Here is a 26,689-nt window from a genome sequence, read left to right on the forward strand (position 1 = left end):
AGAATATAAAAGTTGCAGACAGCTTTTATCTGACCTGACAGGGTGCAGTAAAATGTGGTACTCACAGCTCAGGAGGTGCTATCTCTCCAAATGCTGCCAAAATACATCGGTGTGCCACATTACAGGGCTGCTTTATTAAACTCCCTAAATGAGAAAGTGGGATGGGATTTACACATTTCCTGTCTCACTAGCCAGAAGTACCTCTGTTCCCTTTCTTAGGGAAAACCATGCACTTGTAGGATATTCACTTTATGATTTGAGACCTCTTTGCACTCATTTGCTTGCATAGTGTGATGGAGGAAAACCAAGAGAAAAGGCTTTGCTCTGTGGCGGTGCTGGTTGTTGTGGATGGCAATTTTGTAAACTGGTGTTGCTAAGTCAAGAAGTCATACAAAGGGCAAGGGATATCCTACAGGTACAAGATGTGCTTTTCTCCAAGCAGAAAAACAATGCTGGTCCTTTCACAGCATATTTTCAATTCCTTTCCCTGGTAGATGTCAGAGTAGCAGCATTTGAAAAGACAGGGGAACATGGGACATCTCCTAGATTGTAGCTTAAATTCACCAGTACTTGTCCTGGAAGAATTTCCACAATCTGTCCTTCCAGTTTCTGACTCTTCTGTGCTAGATGAAGTATTTGAACACGAATAACTATGTTATGTTCCCATTCCTTAATGTGATCATTGTGGTTGACAAAGGATACATATTATGTAGCAAAACCCCCCCTGTACTAGTGTAGATTTATGCTTAAAATTTGTAGTATTTCTTCTGGTAAAATTGACTGGAAGCATTACAGAAGGTCTGAGGCATAAGGAAAAGAAATCAAATCTCATGTTTTCTAATCTTACACACACTAAATTCATTTTACAATGATTTTTAAGCTGTACTGTGTTAGGTCAGGTCTGTTACTTGCCTCTTCTGGGGAATGTCTGCATATGCTCCTGAATGTAATAAGATCTCTTCTTTTTCTAATTTTTTTCTGTAGCTTTTCAGTAGTATGGAAGAATTACATTTATGCTCTTGGGAACTGTTAATGTTTTTGATTCAGTAAAGCACTTTTTGAATTAATAGATAACATTTATCATTTGCTTAATAACTGTCAATTTATGTGCTAATGTTGAATAATCAGAAGTAAGGTAGAGAAAACACATTGGGTTATTTAACAATGCCATTTGACTGTTGCTGTGTTTTAAGAAGGGCTATGTAATTACACATGTGAGAGAGACTTTGGCAGCACAGGTATTTAGAGTTTGGTTGTTGAAAAAAGGATATGTTTGACAAAAGCTTAGTTGTTGTTTTCCCATACCTGTGCTGGGGGACAGGAGCACTGCAGTTGGTGTGGTGCTTTGTGCATCCACCCAAATATTTCTGCACCCAGTGGAGAATGCTCCCAGAATGCTCATCTATGAAGAAATGTTGTGCTTCATGTGCATTGTATCCAATTTATTTTTTTTTTTAATATGCCTTGTTTTGTACAGTGTAAATCCATTTGTGCTTTACTTTGTAGCAGATTTTGTTTTGATGTGTGGTGAAGCAGTATCTGGCCTAGTGTAAGTAAATGGAGCATGAGAAGTGGGGAAAAAGTACAACAGTCACACCTACTGCAGCAGGAGTGGGAGCAGAGCCGTGAATACCTAATTGACTGTAGTGATTGCTCTGCCCATACACACATTATTTCTGTGTGTGTTTTAGCAAGGCTTGGGTTTTAATTCTTTCCCAAAGCTCAAGACCAGAATATGTTTAGAAAGGACCATTAAAGAGACCAATGACAACAGAGGGGGAAGCTTTCTTCTCAAATGAGGAGTCTTGTGTATTGCAAGAAATCACTCTCCTTACTGTCCATTGCATTGTGGGAATGATTTATTTTGTCCTTGAGATTAATTTAGGAATTCATCCATGGAAATGAGAGTAGTGACACTGACTACTGGGTCCTTAGGCTCATCCTAGCATTGATACACTTCAAAAAGCTTTACATACAAATCTCTCCATTTCTCCCTTCTCCCTGCTGCAGTGCCTCTGATTTTTGATGTTTGAAGGCATTGAGCCCTGGGTTATGTGTATATATATATATATATATATATATATATATATATAATGTTACTATTAAAGCACTACTCGATCATTTTAAGTTTAAGCATAGCCTGAAGCCAATAAGTAGAAAGAGGTTTAAGAGGAAGGAAGGGGCTCTTTTGGAGCTGTTCTGCAATGATTTTTTGATTGTTCACAGAGTTCTGGAGGAAGATGTGGCCAAGGTCTTACAGACAAAGAGGGCTGGTTGGACTGCTGAATCCCCAAGACCTTTTATGATAAACAGATGGTGCCAAATTTTGGACGAAATCCATTGTGGAATTACCAAGGGACGTTGTCTTTTTGGGAAATGGTGTTTAAATGTGTCTCTGTATTTGACAGGGATGAAGTATACCTCCTGATTTGCTGGAATTAAAACTTAATTAGGCCAGATTTCTTTGAGAAGCCCTAACAACTGTGTTCTCCCTTAAAACCTGCAGGTTAATGAATAATAGAAGAGAAAGATTGAGCATGGCTATCTGAACTTTTTTTCCTAGTCACTTTTTATTCTGTACCTTACTGGGGTATCTGTTTAAAATATCAAGGGAACATCAGTAATTTCACAATGATTGACTCCAAAAAAAGTGCCAATGCTGTCTCATAGAGCTATTTTGTTGCTTTCAATTATGTAGACTTGCAACACTAGCTCTCATTTGATAGGGAATCTGCTGAAGATGAGAAAACATTCAGATGGTCAATATTCCAGCAATAAATGCTAGGGGTGGAAGTTCAAGCCCTGATGCTCACTGAGTCATCCTCTCTGTCACGTCCATGATCTTTCCTGTATTTCCCAAGTGTCCTGACCACAGGAGCACAGACTCCTCTTATTCATTCACAGATAGGCACATTGCTGTGGAGTGACCTGGGCCTCCTTGAAGTCCGAGACAGTTCTGTCAGGGATTTCTTGTCCAACTGGAAAGGAAATGTGATCGTGTCAATTTGTGCTTTGGTTGTGCCCCATCCTATATAAGCAGTCTGCAGATGTTGAAACACTCATGCTCTGGTTTCCTTGTGCTGTCTGTTACCTACTATTAATTCCCAACGCCTTATTTAATCTAAGGGTTATTTGCAGATGTGTTTGATAGGGAGTTGTAAGTTTCAAAACAAGTAGATTTCTAAAAACTGACATCCAGAAAGAAGTTACAGCCTCTGTTAAGCTGGGGAAATCCAGGGAGACTCTACCACTACATATTTTGTTGAAATAATGTGGCTGTATGTAGATTAGCTGTAGCACGTGTAACTTTTATCTGGCCAGCAACTCTCAAAAGTCCAGGTTGGAGATGTGGAAGAGCGGAGTGTGAAGTGAGTGAAGGGGAGACAGGAGATCTGGGGCTTTCTGGAGCTACAGAGAGGGTTTGAACAGTACTGGAAATACTATCCATCATTTTACCCTCAGTTTCCCTCACTATGTTTTCCTATTTGTTGTCTATCTCCCTTACAAAGTACGTAAAATTCTCTGATAAATGAGCTGTTCAAAACAAATATTCTTGTAATATCTGTATCTCTGCTGACATGCACATAAGGCATTAATTGACAAGGAGTGATATGTTGGTACTCAATTTTAAAAAATCCGACTCATTTGAAAAACATTATGAAGAGCTTAGTTCAACAGAGAAAACTGTCTTTCAGAAAGTTGCGAACATCACTCTTTCCAGCATTACTCTATCCCACTGAATTTTGTACAGTAACATTTAAAAAAATGTTTTTAAAAGTCTTTTTTTGGGATGTTTATGTAAGGGATTTCGATGGTCAAATAGGTTTGTTCAGGCAAAGCAATACTTAAACTCCAGGCCTTTGCATGTCAGTGTGAACTAATTAAAATCATATTGTGCAATAGGTCAAGAGATCAGGAAGTTGGCCTTCTAATTAGAAGAGATAGTTATAAATAAAATCCTGTTGTTGAAAAGGAAGAAAAAAAATAAAGAAGATCTGGATGTGAGAAAAATCAGAACCCTGTGCCTCTGCTGAAGGCTGTGTTAAAAGTCACCCCTTTCCCTTTTGCCTCTCCCTGTGTTACACTGAGAGAGACTCGAGGCTTCAGCCTGTCCCTCATTAAGGCTCTTTGGGCTCATCCCTGTGCTGGCAGGGCCTGCCCACGTTGTGCATACCTCAGTCCTCAGATAACAAATAATAGCCTGGCCTCCCCAAACAGAGTCTGACTGGAGAATTCAGATCTGGTTTGTATTTGCTGTCAGCTTAGGCCTTTCATCCTCCTTAATGCTTTAGCTGCACCTATTTTTTTGTGGTTCTTGCTATCACCACAAATGGGCACCTTGCCAAACTGGATAGGTGTCATCTTGGGACTGCTTTTGCACGAGCCTTTTGAGCTAGCCTTCATTCTTTATTGTTTAGCTTTCACTCTTCCATCTTAATAATTGAAAAGCATTTACTTTCAATAACATGTAGGTGTTGGGTGTTGTTTTACCCTGGAGCATAAACATAATTAGTAAAAAAATAATAACAATAAACAGATTTTAGATGGTGGAACAGCTCTTCAACTTTTTCTGTAGTTTTTCATCACTTCAGAAGGATGGAAGGCCCTTCTAGTTCAACCAGGCATTTGTTTTGCAAAGGGACCCTGGGCAGGTGGTGGGACTGCATACCCTCAAGGCTCCAATCCAGCCTAATTTATTCTGACTCTATGAAAGCATATATATTGAAAATAAAAGCCATTAATAATATTAAGGCTTGTAAATCTAAGATATCCATTTATCAGAGTGAAAGACACCATCTTTCCATAGGATCATGACCAGCTTGTCTTTACAGTATGATGCTGGTAATACTGGAATACAGGGCATGTTTATGGTGTGAGACTGTAAGTTAACCACTGGTCTTCTGGAGACTGTCTTGTAAAATGTTTCCTCAGCATATTCACACATGTTGCTTTTCGTTTGACCTCAGATGTGTATTTCACAGGGACTTTGCTGTGCAAAATGTTTTGTATAATATTGTGAAGGCAGGGAAGGATTCCTTTTCTCCATCTTCCCATCAGAAGTAATTAGAACCATAGGATTAGATTATTTCTGTAAGTCTCCTGGATGCTCTGAAAGAGTTTGTCTGTCCTGCCCTCCGTCTCGTTGGCTTCCAATGCTTCATCCTTAACATCACCACTGCAAGCAGAACATATTAGTCATTGTAAGACAGGGCTTGTTTATGCCTGTACCCTGGGGTGGCTGCTGAATGTTTTTGTTCTGCCGTTGCTCAGTTGTTTGTTAGTGCCTGTTTACAACTACAACCTTAAGGGATGAATATCCTATCGTGCTGACTTCTGTGTGTGGCTGATACAGAGCTCGAGTTTGATGTGATTTGTTACTTTGATCTTTTGAATTTTGATTCGTACAGGTTGTCGGGCTCAGTACCAAACTGCTGCTTTGAAAATGTAAAGATTTGTTTTATTTGAGTGAGAGTGGGACTTTCCCCCTTTATTTGCAGCTACGCTAACTCAGGCATGGCTAAAAATCCTGAAAAACTCAAATTGCAGTTCAAACCCATACAAGGTGCGTGCACCTTTTTTTTTTTTTATAGTTAGGGCCCAGCATGTGCTTTTGAAAGAAATTCCCATGTCCTGTGGCAAAACACTTTGATTTTTAGCATTATCGTGTACCTTGGATATCATGTACCTTCGTTATCATGAACTAGGTCTCTTTCTGGTAAAAGTAGACTGGAAAATGTGCCCCTAATGCATTCCACTGACAAACTGGCATTCAGCCCTAGAACCAGTCAAGATCTAGCTCAAAATACAAAATAAATAATGCCCCCAAACAAACAAAAGCCCTTAGCACCATCAAAAAGCACCTGAACTGTGTATGGTCTTTATACTACAGGCTCTCACCACCAGCTGTTTTGCTCCACAAGTGTGTTCTTATTGGTCCTCTGTATTTGCTAATGAAGATGTACCCAAAGTGGTACATTTTAATCTAAAAGTGCAGATAATATCCCCTGTGTATAGATGGCTCCAGTTCACCATATCCCTTCTCATAATCCAGCTCATGATTTGCTCTGTGCAAGCCTTTTTGGCTTCTGTGAAAGTAAGTAGGTGAAGCTGTTTTTAAAAGTATGTTTTCTGAGAGTGGGTGGATTAATAATAAGAATCATGTTGAACTTAATTCTGCATTTGACACCACTGACAAACTATTAAGTATTTTTTTTTCTTTTTCTAAAAATGGGTAAAGCTTTTGTGCTATAAATGTTTCTAGAAAGGAGGCCAAGCTTGAAGAGGAATTTATTCCCAGGGTTCATCACAGATACAGTCTTTGGAGCTTTGGTACCTTCAGCCAGTGTTGCCTGTCCTCTCACTTTGTCATATTGGAGTGGTTGCTCCTTTCTGATGATATCAGGCTGCAGTTTAGATATGAACTACCCGTGGTTTAATGCCTCTGATGTGAACATTCCAGTGTAACTTTTCAGAAACAGATTAACCCTTTGTGATTTTAATTTCTCTGCAAGCTTTTTAAACTGGCACCATCTTTTTTTTTGTACAATCATCAAATATATATTATTCCCTCTCCTCCCTTTAATGGAAGCTGGCAAATAAAATCTGGAGGCGTAAATATAATACCAAATGTCACAGGATATATGTTGTTCAGTCTTTCTACTCATGATTATATGTATTTTCTTTTAAAACTGTATTTTTTATATATTGGAAATATGCACACTTGAACGTGTTTACTACAGCTTTTATGGGCTAATGTTGAGCTGCTTTTTCATTTTAAAGCCATGTCTCAGTGCTCTTGTATTATTTTGTTAATATTGCTCAAACTGCAGAGCACTTGAGATGCTTTGGCCAAAGTGTTGTTCAGAATTACGTCTTTAAAAAATCAGTTAATATTGATCCACATCCGTAGAATGTTGCTATGGAATTGATGCTGTTTACTCGTTAATCACTGCAGACTGCAGCTCCCAGTGTTGGCAATGTGACTTGTTTGTTACATGTGACGATTGCTTTATAAATGTCAATAAAATCAAGACAAAAAACTCTAGTACGACTGGAACTAGCAACTCAGTATTTTCCTCATTATTTTTGGCAGCAAAGTAGTCTTAGAGAACAGTATGCAATAAAATACCAGCCAACTGAGTCCCACACTGTGGCTATAATTACATATTCTTGTTTGCTAATCAGTAGAATTTTTCTGTGTACACTATTATACTTTAATGGTTCTGTTGCAACACCAAATTTACTACAATGTTCTCTTGAAGAAAATGGCACATAATGATTTTGTATTTACTACAAGAAGATATTAAACTAAATAATACATAATGATGCTACACAGATTAACGAAGCTCTTTAGTTCTTCTGTTCCTTATCTATGCTTTAATGGTGTTTTAGGACAAACATAAAGTTATTTGGGAGGGAATTACCAGAATTACCGAACTGGTAAATATAGCCATCTGTGTGGGATGTCTTGTTTCTTACTTGAAAACTATTAGATTGTAAATTTAAGCTGTGCTTAGTACTTTAATTTCCCTTCCCACAACTCATGGAGCATAAAGAGGGTTGCAGGCAGCTCAGATAAGTAATAAGTTCATTAATTACAGGTTTACCTTTTTTGTAGGTTAAAAAAGCTTGTGTGGGACTTGATTAAACAAGCTGTTGTGGTGTGGCCCTGTGGAGGACTGGGCAGCAAGCGGCTCAGAGGAGCTCCACATGCAACTTTTGGAATCAGTCTTCCATTTAACTCTAATGGTTTCTTGCTGTTATCAGGCTCTGTGCCCTCCTCAGGTTTTTTATATTATTTCTGTCCAAAGTGATTGCACTGCAATAACCCCCAAGTACAGTGGGCAAGGTGGAAGGCATGTTATCTCAAGCTTAGCCATTATCTTGTTATGACAGAAATAGAATTTATTTCTGTCATTAAATAAATAAATAAACACTCAAGGATTTCTATTCCTTTTCTTTTTATTCATGATTATTCTGTCACTAATTTCCACTTGATAATTCTTCAGATAATTTCTACAATCTTAAGTTAGTATAAGGCTTTTCCGTTTACCTTGGAAACAGGACTTTGCTGTCAGACCCAATCTGTCTAGCAGTGGAAAAGGCAGGCATGGTCCAGTGATGGCAGCTTGCTCCCTGTACTGCAGATACAGTTAATTATGTGTGAAGGTTGTGGTTTTTTATAGATTGAGATATAGATCTAATATTTTTTGTAGATTTGTCAGTTTCTGCCATGCAGTCTGACATAATACTGTGAATAAATAGTTTCTCTTCTGAATTTGATTTATAGTGTAAGTCTGTATCAGGATAGGATACTGGTTTCAGAGGGGAAGTTGTATTTAGTTTGTGACATCTTTTGCATGTGACTGAACAAGTTGATATTTCAGCATTGCTAAATGTTGGTTGCATCCTAGATCTTGTAAGTTATTTTTTGGCAAGATCTAGTAAGTTACTTTTTTCTTGGTTGTGTTGCACATAGGATTTGTCACAGGCTCTCAACAAAAGGAAAGAATATTTGAGGATATTTGTTTTTATGGGTAATTACTTCTCAGGCTTGTGTTAAAACACTGTCTGAAAGAATGTTGTTCATACACCATTTTCTGGTTAATCTAGTGTTTACCTTTTCCTTCTCTTGTATTTATTCCATTAGAATACATTGTCATGCATTCAGTTGGATTTACCTATTGCAAGGCAGTTTTTGTATACTTAATACTGTTAATTAATCTGGTTTGAAACAGCACTCCAAACTGAGAGGATATTTCTGTGGTTGCAGACTGAGAACTATCTCAACCAAGTTTTCTCCCTTCAGTGGTTCACAATAAAAGTAAATTAGCACGGGTGAAAATGGTCCAGGAAATAAGAAAAACAGCTGCTCCTCAGTAAATAACTTGGAGTTTTCCTAGAGCCTGTTAAGCCTTGCTGCGAGGCAGAGAGTGTATCCTTTGTTGCTGCTCAGTCTTACTTCTTTGTACATTCCAGCTGCTGCCCTAATTCAGAGTTCCTACAATCCCCATGGTTTTTTTAAGTCCTTTTGAAGTATGCCCAGCACTGAATGTACTTTGCCTCTGTAACTGACCTTTCCTCTGGTACTTTCTTCACCCTCTGTCACACAGTTGGTGCATCATGGAAACCTCCAGGAAGATGTTGTGCTGCTTCATGGTCAAGCTAAGCCTGTGTGGGTTAGAGGGGAAGGGAAGAGATAGCTCTTAAAAACAAACAATCAAATTGCTTACAAAAATTTTTGAGGATGTAATATTTGAAGCTGTAAATCATGAAAGCTTTTTCTTGGCAGATCTGCCCACCTTTCTTTTAAAAGATTTTTCAGAAGTGGAGCTATTCGCCTTGCACCATGCACTTCCTTTGTCTGGCCCTGGCTCAGTGTCCTCTCCCAGGCTTTCTGAGAAACTTTAATGTATTTCATTCCAGCAGTGATGTATAGCGTTCTTGTGCTTGGTGCACCCTGTAGCTAAATAGAAAAATCACCTTCTCCCATGTCTGGATTAGTTATATTTAATTAGAAGTCATATTTCCTTATGGAAGCCCTCAGGCTTCAAATCCACAAAGACCTGTGTGAGAACGGCCTCCTTCCATGTTCTCTGTTGAGAAGGGCTTTTATCACCTCCCCTTGCATTTTTGTGGGGAAAGAGTGGTTAACATTACACTTTTTTTTTTTCTTTTTTAATTTTCACTCTACCTTTAAAATTCTCAGGAATGACATGCCAAAAGCCTTTTGGGCTGTGAGGATGCATCACTGTTATAAGGCTTCCTTTTACAGTCATTTTGTAATTATTACTTGATAGCCTGCTCCGTCTAAATCCTTGACCTGTGCCTGTCAACTGCTGGCTGATTGTAGTGAATAAATTTGTATAATCACTGCACGTTGACTGCTTAATAACTGTACTCCAAATATGCAAATGTCTATTCTGGCTTAATACAATTCATCTGCTTTGACCGGCCCGTGCACTTAGAATTTTTGAAACATTTATAAGTAATGTAGCACACCATTGCAGTCTCCTGTCTTCTCATGCTGAGCTCTAAAATGTTGAAATGTACAGAGAAGGAAAAGATGAATTGCAAAAAAATGCAAAGGAAAATAGACATCAGACAACAGAGAAGAAGCACTTGTCTCTATGTGTTGTAAATGAGGGGGAAAAAAGCCCCTAAACAAAAAACTTCCTTTAGGATTATAGAAAGTTTTTCTATTATTCTGTTTTTTAGGTTAGCAATATGCCTTTTCTCAGAACAATCTGTGGTATTAATTTGCTTGTCTGCATTAGGAGAAGACTACACAAAATTGGAAGATGGGATTTCAAAAAGGTATTCGAGCCTAAGACACTTAGAAAACACCCATAAGAAACCCCCAGCCCAAAACCAAAAAATACCACCAAACCAAAAATTGCCAAAACCACGAGATAAAAAGCGAGGCCATAGTCATACAGAAAAGACATTTCTCATGCTTGTGATTTTCCAGTGCTGTGGATGCCCTGGTAATTTCTTTGTCTGATCTTGCCCTCTTCTTTTAAGCATTTTCTTTGGCCATCAAGTGGCATAGGTTACTGAGACAAGATGGACAGCAAATCATACCAGTTGGTCCATTTCTGTGTTCTTTATTGCAACGTCAGAGCATCAGTAAATAGCTTTTTAAAAATAAAATCTGATTTTCATTGCCCTGTAAGACATGTTATTGTCTTATTATCAGATTCTTGTTCCTTTAGCCTTTCTCTGAGTTAAACCTAATGTGTCTGAACCGTGCAGGAGGAAAAAGAGAATCCATAGACAATGCACCAGACAGAGCTTGGTATGACAGTAGTAGCCCAGTCTTCAATAGCCATCATGGCAAATAGGGGTTCAGAGACATTTTGAAGGCAATAACATGGATATTTACTAAAAAATTACAGTCATGTAATAATAGCATGGGAACATGAGTAAAAATAAAAATCCAGGACAAAGTAGGCTTCTTAGCAATGAAATGTAGACGAACCTTTGTTGTCTTTCCAATCTGTGCAGTATCCAGCTGGAAACAAAGTAATGTGGCTGCCCAGGAGGCTGAGGAAAGGATTTCAGAGTGGTCAGACCCATTTCTTCAGGGTGATACCACCTAAAATAACTTGCACCTTCTTAATAGCTGTTTTGGGAAGCTGGGGGTGCAAGTTGGGAGGAGTGTGAGCTGAGCTTGGTTTAATAGCACAGAGTAACCTGAATTTCTCCAGATTTATCACTTCCTTCCTCGGTAAACAACAAACAAGGAATTTTTGTGCATGCTGTATGTAGGGCTTAGCTGTCTCCTTTCCATCTGGGAAAGAGTGTGGCATGTCAGGTGTCTCAACACTAACACAATTAAAAGGAAGTGAATGGCTCCTTCACACATGCCTTAATGTCAGCAGTTTGGACTGGGAAAAACTGGAAAAGCACTATTGGAGCCTTTCCTACTGTTTTTTCTTGCCAAAAGTGTGACATTCAGACAGGTTTATCAGCCCCGTGTTTCTCCGAGCCCTTATGCTGCTTGAGTGGGCTGACAAAAGTGTGAATCCTATTGACATTACAGCTCTCATCTACAAAATTGGAGCAGAGCACTCGAACGCTAAGGAAGATGATGTCATAAGTGTGAGATAAAAGGAACACTTTCTTCATTGTTTAGTTGTTTATGGAAGGAATTTGCCAATCATCATTGCCAGCATGACAGGACAACTTTGACTTGGCTTTTAGTTTATTTTTAATATGAGTTTCTGGTATCCTGAGATATTTAACTAAAACAAAAAATCTGCCAAAATTTGTGAGCTTCCTGTTGGTTTGTGTTTTGTCAAAGTAATAATAATTGGCTGTGTACAATAAATGTAGGGCACTTAAATTTTCAGATTTGTGGGCAAGTGAGCTTTATTTTGAATTCTTGTTGATTTCTTTACCCATATGGGCTTTTGCCAGTTTATGGCAAGGACATTGATTATGTTGGATGTTTCAGCTGCTTTTGTTATGCTTGACTGTGAACTGCATCCAGATAAGGTCAACCTTCTCTTAAAACAACCACTAGGTTTTAAAATTTAATTCCCAGTACTTTTCACCGTGTCAGGCAATTACTGGTGGTTTGTAATGCTAAATTTATAAGATTTCAGCTAAACAATACTCAAAATACAAGTTTCCCATATCTGACTTCACAACGAGATTTACACCTGGCCTTGTTATGAGTAGTTTTGTTCCTTGCAGTATCTACTGGAATAATGGTTTACTGTGTTTTATTATTATATTTCATTAAACTTGCTCTGCAGTGTGGTTGGTTGGAGGTGGGAGGATCCCCAAATGTAATTCTACCTGCCTGAAAGGCCCCTTGTGCAGCCTCAGAATGTTGATTCTTCAGAAAAGAAGGCACTGTGCAGAGAACTTGGATTGACACATGAGGTAATCAGTACTTTAAACATCAAGACTTGTAGGTCTCATTTTGATCTTAAATAAGGTGTACACACTAAGGGTTTTGAAAGTAAGAATATTTAAGGAACGTGAATGTAGACTGTGATGAAATGTGAACCTAATTTAGGGAAGTAGCCATCTCAGAATAAATGGTTCATCTGTGCTTTTTGTGTTGAAGATGGAGAATTTTAAGGATGAAGGTTAAGATCATGCTTTTGAACGCTGACATTTTGGCCGGGAAATACTGTATAATTGCTAAGTTTTAAAAATTAATTATGTTGGAGGCCTGTAAACCAGTGTATTGATTAAAAATCTCCAGTTCATTAAACTTCCCAATGACAGAGGCCATCTCAGTAATAAAAACTGCTGTTCCCAGCAGTTGACTGGCATCTGTGTTATAATCTTTTTAAGATCTCCACCTTTGTTCGTTAGAGCATCACCTGCTGTCTCTTGAGGGCAGGATTTATTTCCTCTTGACATTGGTCTCAGAGGTACAGTTGCAACTTTGGCAGCAGTTGACTCCAGTGAACTTTGCAGAGGTACGTCAGTGGTTCAGCAGAATGAGGCTGAGTTTCATTGAGTTGGTTCTTTGTTTGTTATGTGGGGGTTCAGTGGTGGTTTTTTGGAGAGTGGTGCTTTTTGTCTTTTTGTTGGTGGTTGTTTCTTTTCCTTCTGGTTGCCACACACACCCTTGCAAAGGGCATTTTTGGAAGGTCCATAAGAAGGAGGATGTGTGTAGCAGAGAACCTACAGTGCACAAAGCAGTTTCCTCTTTTGTCCCCAGCAGTGCATCTAAAGCAATGACATTATCCTGGTTTTATACACTTTTATGACATTTGCCATGTGGCAGAGCAGTACCACATCAGAGATATATCAAGCACAGGTGACTTTCTTAAATAAGCAAACCTCATGAATTTCCTACTGAAAACACAAAATGAAAAATCTGGAAAAGCACCAGAGAACAAGAATTACTATGGAAAAAAGCCTATATGGATTCTTGAAATGTAACACAATAAATCTGCATATGTTGTTTACATCATAGCTTCACTTTATTCAGCCTTGCACACAAGGTCACAAAAGAAATTTGGGCCTTATTATTCCTGGAGGAGTTTGTATTTTTTGCTGTGGTGTTAGATTACCTTACCCTTTTTATTACCATCTGCACTGCAAGGCTAGTTTTGCTGAGGTTATTTTTTTTTTAAGCAGCATCCCATGATACCCTTAATTCTGTGTTTCCTGTGCTTTTGCTTCATTTGCAATTTTAAGAAATTTTCTCCAAGAAATAGATTTGTTCTAGATTGTATAGCACTAAATTAGCTAGTATTTTTACTATGAAGCTTTAACCCTTTAATTCTGGAACACAAATGCAATTGTTTTACAATAAATTAATTAAGAAAGGATTTCACCTGTTAGTGTCCTTCAGTGTATAGGGAGAAAATGGTGTCCAAGTTTACATATTTTTGTTTAACATGATGTTATTAATATGCTGCCCTTTTGCATAGGATTTTTATTTTGATACCTGACTTTGTTCATGTATTTTAAGCAATTATTTTCAGCTGACTTCTGTGTGCAACCAATGCCATTGACTGCAGTAGGTTTGGAAATAGTTTTTCTTCATTAATGGCTTCTGGTGAATTGTTGGGAGAACAAAGCACTGTCCCTAGTGGCTCCTGAAACTTATGGAAGCATGCAATGAAATAGCTATTATTTTTCATGAAAAAAAATAAAATTAGAGTGCTACTTTTAATAGCTTTACACAAGCATGAACAACTTGAACTGTAGAGAATGAAATTAATCTGAAGTTTCTTCAGTTGTTTTTCAGCCCTCAAGATATTGTTCATGTTTGTCAGTCTACAAAATTGAGATGCCCCTTCCATGTGCTTGTCCACCCAAGCATGGTGAAACAATAAATACAGAAACTCAGTTTTTCTGGGCTCTCCACACATGAAGGCACTGGGTAACAGGATCACTTTTCAAAAGACAGGTCGACCTGCATCCAGTCTTTGCAGTCATTCAAAAGCCAAAGTGTTGTGTGCTATTTCAGAGTGTTTATGGGACCTCAGATTGTGGGGTTCCAGTTTGTTGGGATGGGAGGCAGAAGGGAAGAGGGTGTTCTCCACCATCCTGTAGGTGTTTGCTGCTTCACTGGTGGCCCTAGGCAGGACTCAGTGCTCTCAAAAATCCTTTGAAGTAGCTTGGTTTATAAGCCTGAAACTCATTTTAAGAAGCAGAGTACCAAGGGGGATGGTTAGAAGCCCTCTCTTTAGTACCTTCAGGTGTTGTCAGTTTATCTGCATGCAGATCAGAGATTGGATTTCTTTCAGTTATGAGTGACAGTTTTGTCTGTGGGATTTTTCCGACATCTTTCCCATAGACCTTAAATGGCAGGTCACTTGTGTATGAAAATGACCCAAAGTATATCTGTGTGATTTCCATAAACCTGAACAAGAAGGCAGCCTCTAGAAAAAAGGCACACTGTGAGGCAAAGTGAGGGCTTTGAAGTGAAATCACATTTTTTTATTGGTTGTAGAAAGCAGTGATGAAGCACAATTCCTTGTCACTGTCATGTGATACCAAATCAGATTTGACTGGGTTTTTTAGCCAGTTGTACAGTGAGCAGTGGGATATGGTCTAATGTCTTCCAGATCTGTTTGGAATAATGCAGATGAGCATTTATGTAGCAAACTGAAAATTGAAAATACAGATGAAATATCTGAAACAAATATATCGCGGGTTTTTCACTTTGCTATTAATTTGGCAGCATGCCATTATTATAGTGTAAATTTCTTCATCATTACTACAGAATAACAAAATGCCTTTGACCATAATTTTTCCCTTCTGAGGTTGTTATTATCTGTAATTTCCACTAAGTTTCCCTGTTAATAGTGGTTGTTTCTCTATGCACTGATGTTACAAGTTGCTACACACCTCCAGAAAACAGAATATCTCATGTACATATTTTGTATATGCCTGTTCCATGTTTCTTTTTTCTTAATTAATTTGTCTAAGACATATTGTAGCAGAGGCTGAAGAATCATATTTAGGTTTGTCAATCTACTCTACCTTGGCAATTACCTTACTTTGTGTTATTCAGAGTGCTCATATTTGACAATATATTTCAAAATAGTTCTGAAGTGAATTTATTGTTTAAAACATAGAATATTTCTGGCATGAGTTATTGAGTTATGAAATAAAAAATGCTGCATAGACCAGAGGTCATCCCTATTAATGAAGTATGATAGGAAAAAGAGAGTATTATGAAAGTTTTCGGTGGGTTGGTGTTTGGTTTTTGAGTTTTGATTTTGTTGGTGCTGTTCTCCCCCTTCCCACCCCCCCTTTCATTCTTCCCTGTCATCAGTCACTGAAGTATATCAAATGCTAATTTCTGCTTTTCCATCTAAGCCTGTCTGGAGTATTCAATCATTTTCTCTTGTGCCACCTTTATAAGGGAAGTATGCATGTCTACTTGTTCCATTCTGGCAGATGTCTTCCATTTTCCTTGTCATATGTCAGGATTGGTTGTGATAGAATTGATTTTTCTCTGTTAGGAATTCAATTTTTTTTCATTATTCTTTCATCCTTCTGGAGCTTCTTTGCTTATAAAGGTTGGACACAGATGTATGGAATCAGGAAACTACTGATAGACCATCTTTATCATAGCTGTATTTGCATTAAGAGCACCCTTCCTACATGAGAGGGGTTATAGATGGGGAGCTGGGATGTCCTGTGTGATCACAGCTGCTCTGACACATGGAATGCTGATTTTGGGTATTTTAATCCACCACAGGTTTGAAGTGGCAAAACTGTGCTTCCACTTCCCTGGCAGAGGTGATGGTTTCCTTCTGCAGGAAGGAAACCATCCTTTCCTTTCCTTCCTTCCTTCCTGCTGTTTGGCTGTGCTCTGAGCTGGACTTAGGCTCAAGTGAGTGGAGTTTGAGGAAGAGGAGGTTGGTTTGTGCAGTGGAGAGAGCAGAGCAGCTGAGCCTTGCACAGACACTGCTCAAAGGGATGTGCTGAACTGGTGGGGACAGGAAGGACCTCAGGGGTGGGAATGGTTGGTCAGCCACCAAGCAGATCCTTGCATGGGCTTGAGTCCTTGTCCAGTATTCCTAAGGACTTCTTCCTCTGTAAAGGATCATGGAGAAAGTGCTAGTCCTAAGCATCTGTGCTGTTTTTATTTGGTGTTTCAGGAAGTGCTAAGGTTGGTAGAGGTTGTGGTGGTGCTGCTTATAAAATTATTTTGAGGTTCCAATGCATACTTTACTTATCCTGCTTGGTTAGGAAAAGCATTTAGTAATTAGGTTAAAACAATTAAATTGGATATTATGTGCACAGGATAGATTTCAAGCATTCTTTCTTCCCTTTACAAAACATTTTTCTTGCAGTAGCATCTTGGAGTCTGTTAAGCAGAGATTTTGGATAAGTTAAAAACAGAAGTTCAGCTGAGGTAGAACAAGAAGTCTTGGTGTCTTGGGACAGAGAATGTGCAATGTGCTTGCAGCTGGTGGCTTGGCATCCATGGTGTTTTCAATAAGTAATTTTAGAAAATTTTGTTGAAAGTGCAATATCACGTGATTCTGTAGTTTTATATTTTGCTAATATAAAGTACTACAGAAAACCATTGTGAAAACCAGTGACCAGGATGGGCATGGAGTATTGCAAGGAACTGCTTATCCAATTTTACTGCGTCACCTGAACATGAACTCTGGTATAGAACTCCTCAGAAAGGACAGTCAGGTTTTTAACACTTAGCAGAAGAGTTTCATCCATTTGAAGATGTTATCTGTCTCCCCACCTGGGGCTGCCTGACTTCAGGAAATACTCAACACCTCATAAAACCAGTTATGGCTTGAAGGTGGAGAGGACATCTCAGGGGGAAGGCATTTCCCCAGTGGGCTCTGCATGGTTGGTGGGAACACCGAGTGCCATGGGTTGCCCAAATGGGAGCCTGTAGAAGCTACACAGCTCCTGCTGTGACCTGGTGATGTGAATCTCTTAAAATCCCATCCCCCCTTGGCTTTCCAAACCTGTTCTGGTTTAACTGCTTCAGACATGCTGCAGGGCACAGCTCTAAGTCGGAACTAGTTAAATCTGAAATAAAATCTGAAATAAATCTTAAACTATGTTCATACAGACTCTTCCTTTCTTAGCTCTATAAGTATTTGTTTAGCCTTTATACTTGTTTATTTTACCTTTTGAGTTGATGTTGTAGTTTATGTGAAGATTATTTCTTCTAGTTGAACTCCATAGCTGCTGCTGAATTAGGGCTTTACTCTAGTGAATACGTTCATGCATACACTGCTTGCTTTATTATTTTATATCCTTTTTCTCAAACTTTTTGCTATAATTACAGTAAATGATTTCTTGGATTGCATGTTGAGAGGGCAGAATTGCTGTGCCAGCAGCCTTGTTTTATTCTTTTGCTGGCTCCTGAGGGTAATAAGATCTATGTACTCTACAAATTTTCTTGCATACTTAGCTGCAATTGCAACCTTAAGTAATTATTTTTTAATTAACTCCAAAATATTGCATGAATACTGCAAAATTTAGAAAAAATGGGAAAATTTAAAAAGCTCAGTAGTAGGTATTTCTTGTATTTCAAAACAATAAGCATTATTTCTTGGCATTTTTATAGAAGGCATTAGTAGCATGGTGACATTAAATGACCTGCACAGTTGTAGAAGTATCACAGGTATGTTGTAAAAGAGTTTGGCATTTAGATGGGGATCAAATTATTTTCATAATTTGTCGTAAGAATTTCTTAGAGCCTTCAGTAAGATCCTTTTCTAATACTGAAACTTCTATTCTACTTCACATTTTCTGGATGTTTGCTTTTTAATTAGCACAAGTTGGCTAAACATTATGGTTTTGCAAAACTCACTGACTAATTCTATCAAAAGAAAAAATTGTATATATTTAGATATCAACTTACAGATCAGTTGGTCTGGGCTGTGGGTGTAAAAATGGGCAGTAAATGTTTATGACCGTGAGTTAAGGCAACATAAAAAGTGGCTTTTAATAAATTTTGGCTTCTGGGCTTGTTTTGCAGTGGATGGCTGCATTCACCGAGCTGCTGGGCCCTGCCTGGTTGCTGAGTGTCGCAACCTGAGCGGCTGTGAGACTGGACAGGCCAAAATTACCTGTGGATATGACCTACCTGCCAAATGTAAGTCAAGCCTGCCTTTCTTTTTGTCTCCAGCACGTGCTGCTGGTGTGCATGGTTCATTTCCCTGCAGTCTAATTCAACGGGGTATTCATTTTACACAATTAGCAGTGGGACTTAATTAAGCATGTTCTGTAATAATGCCTTCCCCTCAAAGCAATTCAGGCTTTTCTAAATGATTATTTCACCTATGTTATGCGATGAAAACTTACATGTCTCTAAAATATAAAGCAGCTTTCATGTTTATTTTTTGCAAGCTAGAACCTATCGTTTCATATGCATAATAAAGAATTGGAAATGCTTTATGAAATATGAACAAAATATACATTATCATATTTAAGTTCCGCAGAGACAGTTTTTTGAAATGTTGCATATTTGATGTTCTTCATGCTGATTCCTTGATTGTGAATACTTTGAGGGCCCAGGAGATCAAAGTGATGTATTGTGTTTTCAGCTGCTGTGTAGTGTCTGATTGGCAATTACTGTGAAGGCATCTGTCACACTTTAGCTTTCGACAGAGTGCAGCTCAGTGCTGGAATGTTTGTGCACTTTGAAAGTGGAATTGTCAAAAGTTTTCCTCCTATTTCAAGTAGGAAGATGGTTATTTGACTGTGTTGTGTTGATGTTGAGCTTGTCTTGCAAAACACTAACACTTTCACAGCACATTGGTTGACCAGTCCATTATGTGAGAATAAAAAGTAGGAAATCTTTGCAAATTAGGATATTACAAAATGATATATTGAGACATGAAGATACAAATACCAAAAAGCATTGCAAAGTTCATATAACTAGAATTCAACTCTCTTTTTTTTGTTGTTGTTTTTGAGATATGTGGGTTGCAGCAGGAACATGGCTCATTCAAAAATATCCAGATCTCTCTTAACTGCTATGTAAAATCAAACACTGGCTGCAGTAGCAGGTATCTGTCTAGGCTCCTGTAGTCCTTAATGTCTTGGGTAAATAGGAAAATTGTTTTCCCAGTAATTTTTTTGCTCTTTCTATGATGACAGTTTCCAGTTATGGAAATGATGAGAGTTTCCAGTTATTTTCTCACCAGTGATAGTTTCTATGTGTGGGAAAACTTTGTTGTATTTTATACGTAGTTTTACCACATGGTAATGGCCATTTATGAAAGGCTAATTTGGCTAGAGGTCAGGGAAATTGTTCAGGAAAATTCAATGTGGTAGTTAGCTTGGGTTTGTATATGGTTCGGATCATGACCAGGTTCCCATAAAAGGGATTGTTGGATGACGCATGATAATTTACTCTTCTGGGGGTGGTTAATGTTTAATTCTTCCCCTTTAACCAAAAGGTAACTCTGGATGGACAGAAAAGCTGCTCATCAGTAGGTGCATTATTCCTCCCATGTATTTTAGTGGTAGGAATGAAATACAAAGTATCAAGGCAACTGATATGTGTGTTAGAAAGAGGAAGGGTCATGTCTGAGGTGTGACCTCCCTTTAAATCTCACAGCAGTTCAAGGGACTGCTGAAGTTGAGTTTGAAAAATGGGATCCTGTTTGAAGGCTATAGGAAAATCTTTGTTCTTTGTGTAGGAACAATAAACAAAACAATTAGAAAACCCATTATCACTTGAAGTTGGAAATAAAGCCTGTAACCAGGCATGGGGAAAAGCCAATATTCTTCTTAATCAGTATCCTTAAAAATTGAAATTGCATCAAAACCATGTCTATTTGTATTTGATCATGCATCAACCTAAGAAGGGGAATGGATTCCTTTAACAACAGGCACAGGGAGGGAAACATACAATTTTCATGTAGAGGCTGAGAATTTAAAACTCTTGATTTTTAAAATTTTTTCCTGAAAATATATTTGTGTTCTCACCAACTGTTGTTTTCTTTTACTTTTGCCTCTATAAGCTTTAGTTTGTGGGCTCATTAAATTAGTGTACCTTTTAAACCATTCATCTGAAAGTGATCAAGCAGTCAAGACTGGTTTCATATTTTTGAGAGCTATAAAGCCACTGGATATCTTTTGTCACTCTCTGTCACTTTGTCTTAATTGTATGACAGTTTAACTGTGGGAACTATTGTGCCTTTGCCTTTGCTGAGGAAAGCAGTGCTGTGAAAGGAGGTCCAGACTCTCCCATCCACATCTGCTGTGAGGCAAGGTTGTGTGCCAGCAATTTGCTGGAGGTTATGGTTGATTGCTAACTTCCAACTTTCACAAGCAGTTTGCTTTTTATTGATCTGTTTGTGGATAGGGCAGCAACTACAATAATCAGTTAACACTTTTTTGAGTTGTGAATTACTTATTCTATTGTCTGTTCTTCTCGTGACTTTAGTTGGACAAACAATTATAGCAAATGTAAAATTAATTTCTTAGCATGATGAATTGTTGTGTTTGGGTGGGGTTTTTTTTTTGTTACTTAACAGAATTCTAAAATGTTAGAATTTCGTTTCCTACCCCTGGGATTTTACCATTTCAAGTTCTTGATCCTGAAATGCTTTGCTTGGAAACAGTTGGCTGAATTCAGCAAAGTTGCTCTGGGATGCAGCAGCCTGTGTGTGCTGTCTGATGCAGGACTTGGGCTTCAGCAAGGGCTGCATAGTAAAAAAGGTTTAGTATTCAAAAATTGTGCAGCATATTGCTTTGTTTTATAAATGACTTGGAGGAAGCTGAGATTGTTTGGCACTGAAGGGAAGGTATGCTTTGTTAGGATGGTGGTAGTTGGTAAATAAAAACCACTCTGGCCATCTCCTTTATGATCTATTGTATTTTTATTGAGTACTTCGCTATATTTACTTAGGTTAAACAAGAACATGTCTGACAAATAAATTCTTCGTAGTGGAAAAATTGAAAAAATAATATCTGACTGAAAAATGCAAAGATTTAGTGTATAGGCTGGCTTTCTGTGATTTGTTCTTGGTGCATCTGAGTCAGAAATCAGTTTGTGAAGTACACAAGTAACAGCAAATGTTTCGAGAGAGGATACATACAATAATTCATAATTTTCCTTGGTTCCTTATTGCAATAATGTGAACAGACCAAGATTAACATGTCTGTGGCCTGGAGATGTTTCTTTATGAACTTTTCATGCCAAAAAGTAATCTGTTTGAAAACAGGAAGGAAGTCAAACTGAGTTTTGTAATTACTAGTTAATGTAACATTCAGTGCAGTTTTACAGAAATCAGTGTAATCACCATCTGCCTCCTGTACTGCAAAAGCCTACACAAAGCCCCCCCAAATGCCAACCAAGTTATTTGCTTGAATGCATAATTTGGTTGATGTCATCTATTGTTGTTTTTCAGCAAACAACACCTATGCAGGCACCAAGTTTCCATAGTGCTCTGGAGGACTGAAAAAGGCAGTGCTTTTTGCTCTTAGTTTCCTTTAAAGCTGTCCCAGACTGATCATCAATTATTTAACGTCTGTACTTCATATTGTTGTTCCTTTTAAAGAACAGTTCATTCTAAATATTGTACAGCTGATCTTCAAACACTGAGCAGTACCCTGATACTGACATGCTTTAAATAACAGATGAACAGTATCTGTTTAAAGCTCTACTAATGCTTGTTTTCTTTCTCCTTTGATTAATAGTCTCAGTTGGCGCTGCTGGCAGAAAATGGGCTGGATGTAAATTGTGTTTATGGCTGGAACGAGGGGTCCATAACAGCTTTGTGGATTGTTATCTGCTGCAGAGGTTCACTGTAAAAAAAGACCCTGTCAGGACACATTAGAAATTAGAGTCCCATTCTGCCTGGTATTTAACAGGCCTAAAAACAATTGAAAACCAGCACAGGCACATGGCACCCTGACCTAGGCAGGAAAGGACCTCCAAACTAACTTTTTTCTATTGTTGCCAAGTCTAGTAACAATTTCTTTATTTTTCTGAAAAATGTCTGATAGTAAAACTCCTAAATCTAGGAAAATAAAATCTTACAGCCTCTAATATGGGATAGAACCAACCATCAGTAAATCTAAAAGGTGGACTTTTGGTGGAGACACCTTGCTAGGCAGTTTCTAAATACAATGGTTTATGTTCATAATAAATCTATAATATTTAGAAAAATTTTTTCTGTTTGCTTGACATTTTTAGTGCTTTAAGCACAGTCCCTGAGTAAATAGCATATATAGGAAGTCTTCTGGTCCAAGATCAGCCTGGAGTAATATTGTGAATTTGCTCTCAGAGACAGTTCCTGCTGTGAAATAAGTAGTTAGGAGAAGTGCTAGTATTAAACACAGTAGGAGGAATCATCTTTTAAATTTGTTTAATCAGATTAAGAAGTGGAGATTAAAAAGTAGAGATTAAAAAGTGTGCTACTGTTATGAAGGCATAATTTCCAGTCTTGAAAAGATGAATATTTGCAGGGTATTATTTTAAAGTAAGGCTGTAATGGTACTGATTTTTCAATCTCCTAATTTTCTCAGAGATCAGTTGCAGAGCTGTAATTAAAAGATTGATTTATGCAGAAATGGAACTCCAAAACTCTACTGCACTACAAAACTGACCAGTTGGAAGCATGGGGTATAATGTTCAAGGATATTTTTCAGACTTCCATAATTCCACAGAGAAATTTGTTTACTTACTTGTATTACCTTATTTATAAAACAATACATGTTTTGTTTCAAATTATTCTAAATTTCTGTTACGTAGGGTTTGAAATGTTGTCTCACATTATTGCCAGCCATGTGCCCAAACTGCATGACACCTCCTGAGAAGGCAAGATATAGCTGGAGAAACACAAGCATTTCCTGAGCTGCAGCAGCTCTTTCCCATCCCTTTAAATCATTGTCATTGCTGATACATTAAAAACCAATTTGAAAATTAAGCCAAGCAAGTTAATACTAATCAAAAGTCTGAGACCTCTTTTTCTTGACAGGTATTTTTCTTTTTCAGTATCCTTTGGGAAAGGTTTTTTTTATAGTTAACAAAACCACTTACCACATATTTGTGTTTTTCTTCTGAGTGGTTTCTGGGTTACAAAGGTTTTTTTAATAAGATCATATTATGTATTTTAAGACCATTTTGAAAGTAAGTGAAGTCATGCCTTTATTGTGTTTTAATTTGATCTAATTGGCTCCAGTCATCTTAATGACCTGCTGTATTCACCATGAACAGTCACACACATGTGTGTACTGTCAATGTGTTGGAAGGGAGGTATTAATGATTACTTCTTTGGACCTAAAATCTCCTTAGATTTTTTACAGTGTTTATTGTAAAGTTGTATGGCTTGTCTCCTCCTTACGTACACCCCCACACACACCTGTGAAAAGGGAGAAGTTGGGACTCCTGGGGATGATGGGGAATGCATTTATTTACTTCAGCTAAGCAAGTTGAAACCTCTCTTTCTCTTCCAAGTCTGTGCAGGCTCTGTTATCAGTTTGGGAATAAAAGGGACAAGTGCTGTAGCTACCAGAGGTTATGAATCAGCAAGAATCCTCCATCACAAGAGTGTACAGTCTTTGTCCTTGGATTTGAGCCTAGCTCATAGGTGGTTTTTTTAATGGATAGATTCTTTAAAATTTAATTTGTGAATGGACCCAAGTGTGTGTTTGTCAGTGTTCTCTGCAGTGTCATGCTGTGGTTAACTCATGGCATGCTCTGCTGGAAGCTGTCGTTTCACATCTAATTGTTTGGTTACAAATGTATGTGTTGTGGTTAAGGAAAGGTTTTACTATCTATCCTCACTTCTAAATCTAAATCCTCCTCTTCTGGCCATTGCTTGTTGTAGTCTGGTCACTGAATACTGAACTCCAGGACAGAAGTGGGCACTGAGAAATTTTGGAGAAATTTGCTCAGTAATTGGGTCCACCATTGGCAAAAGTACAATGCGTGTGTGTTAATGTGTTGTAATAGCAGGCGGTGGAAACCTGATGCCATGAATTTCCCTCCCTGGCTTTACTTCCATAATTGTGGACAGCTACATTTTCTGCAAAGGTCTGATTTTCAGTGTTACTGAAAGCAGCCACAGGACTGAGTTTGCAGGGTGGTGGTTTGGGACAGCAGCCTGCTCTGTTTATCACAGTTGCTTGGCATGAGCATCCAGCACTGTCTGGAAACCCCCTTGATGGAACAGAGAGTGAGTTACAAGGTGTAAACACTTTGCTAATGCTTAATTTATGTGCAAGGTACTATTTCAAATGTCTCCTAATTAGGTGCAAAATAATTTGCTGGAATATGCCTTTGCACACTGGTGCTGTAGAGTCATTCCTCAGGTATGTTGGCACTGGAGAAGGGCGGTGTGCCCCTTAAGGCTAATATATTTTATTTCCTCCATACTTGGATGTACTTGGTCCTTTTTACTCAAATAATAATAAAAAGATGGAAAAGTCTATTGCATGAAAAATAAACAAAATTCCCATCACTACAGTGAGCTGACAAGGGGAAGGGGTTAGAATGGAGATATTTAAACTCCTTTAAGTGCAGTGGTTGCTGCTCCCACTCTAATATGTTCCCTCAGTAGCCAAAGCCAGTGCTCAGTACTTAAAAATTAATCTTTGATGCATGAGATTTTGTCTGCCTGAATTTTGCTTGTCTCATTTTAAATGGTGATAGAAATTGCTTACTGTAGTAAAACACAACATTAACCTCATAGTGTGTTGGCACTTTGTGATTTATGCTGGTTTAGTCTCTGAAAAATATGCAGCCTGTCTCCCAAACCTGGATTTAGCTTATAAAGTGTGCTGGCACAGGCCTGGGGCTGGAATCAGAACACTAACTGCTGATCCACTATTTCCCTGGAGTAGCAAAAAGGTTTAAAATTGGAGCCCCTCAGAGGTCATTACCTTCATATCATTCCTTCAGATTAATAATAATTATATGATTGTAGCTGGAATGTTTTAAAAACAGTACAGCCTAATTTTCTTTCTTGAAAGCAAAGAATAGGATTCCTTTTTGTGCTGAAACTGCACATTACCCAGCCAAAAATATGACAAATTATTTGCAAATGGAAGTAATCAGATCATAAGTAATAAATAAAGATTTTCTTTCTGCTATTTTGAAATAAAGCAGAAGGAATAATATGAATCTGAAAGGTGTTGTGATTTTTTTTTTGGAGCTCTCCTTCACTTACCCACAAACCTTGCAGTTGAGGTTTAAAGTTGCTAATTTGGTGTTGGGTTTTTTTCTGATTATATTTTGAAGGAATAATACAGACAAAAAGCAGGACTGTTGTGTGAGTTCATCTGTAATGTAATTGCTTTAGACCAACTTAAGTAGATAGGATGAGAAGGTTATGTAAAATGATTTTTGAAAGATCTTTGTTTCACTCAGGTGAGGAATTCTGAGGCTGTTCCATGTAACAATGTTTTGGTCTATGTATTTAGGGTTGTTTTTTTGTGAAAACTGAGGCCAAGCAGTTGAAATATTTCTCTTTAGGAAGAAAACAGCAGGTGTGAGACTATAGGGTATAAATAATATTTTAATTGCTGTAGGAAGGAATCTAAATACTGTTAATCAGATTGTAATAAGAAGTAAAATTGGTATTATTTTATATATTGAGGATGCTGTTTCACTGCTGATGAAAAGAGAACATCATGGAGGATGTTTTGCCTTCAAGTATGGGGATGAAATTCATGTTGGTTTTTGTTGTTGCTGTTCAGCACTAGAAATTTCTTCCCCCTTTTAGTTTCTAATAGCAACTCCTTTTTCTTAATACTGCCTTCACACAGATTTTTTTTTCTTAAGTTTTGTTTAACTTTTCATGCAAGTTGAAGACCATTCACTAGGGATTTTTATTTTCATTTTTTATAATTCTCAGGTTAATTTCTTCATTTTTTGGTATTTGCGAGTTTTTGATAATGTTTATGAAGATTCTTGAGTTGCCACCAGTGATTTTTTTACCTTTTTCAAACATAAAAAAGCCAAAGCAAGTGATGGAAGGGACACATTTATGTTACTGTATGTCTGTAGCTCTGTGCAAGCTGGTCAGGATTGCAGATTATTTACACCATTGCATGGCTTGCAAGTGCTGTATCATGTATTCTCCTCTGAGTAGATGGCAATATCTTTTAGATTATTAGCTGGTAAGAAAAACTAGGTTCTGGATGTGGCTCCTTTTTGGCCATTTACAGACTACTTGGAGAAGTTTTTAATGGTTGCAGCACAGGGTTCTCAGCTTGCTGGACTTGGTCTGCTGAGAATACAGAGGAGCTTTGGAAT

At 37.9% G+C, this 26,689-nt stretch overlaps 1 protein-coding gene across 4 annotated transcripts in view; it reads left to right on the forward strand.

The window, feature by feature from the left end:
• The window catches only part of MACROD2 (mono-ADP ribosylhydrolase 2), an 850,020-nt gene that overhangs the window by 244,353 nt on the left and 578,978 nt on the right, over positions 1-26,689 (forward strand). For all 4 annotated transcript variants that reach the window (XM_063152547.1, XM_063152548.1, XM_063152546.1 and 1 more), the window contains one exon: positions 18,452-18,568. In XM_063152547.1, coding sequence (XP_063008617.1) covers positions 18,452-18,568 — 117 coding nt within the window. The remainder of the gene's footprint in view (positions 1-18,451; positions 18,569-26,689) is intronic.

Source organism: Melospiza melodia, chromosome 3 (assembly GCF_035770615.1).
Source record: "Melospiza melodia melodia isolate bMelMel2 chromosome 3, bMelMel2.pri, whole genome shotgun sequence".
Classification (NCBI taxonomy): domain Eukaryota; kingdom Metazoa; phylum Chordata; class Aves; order Passeriformes; family Passerellidae; genus Melospiza; species Melospiza melodia.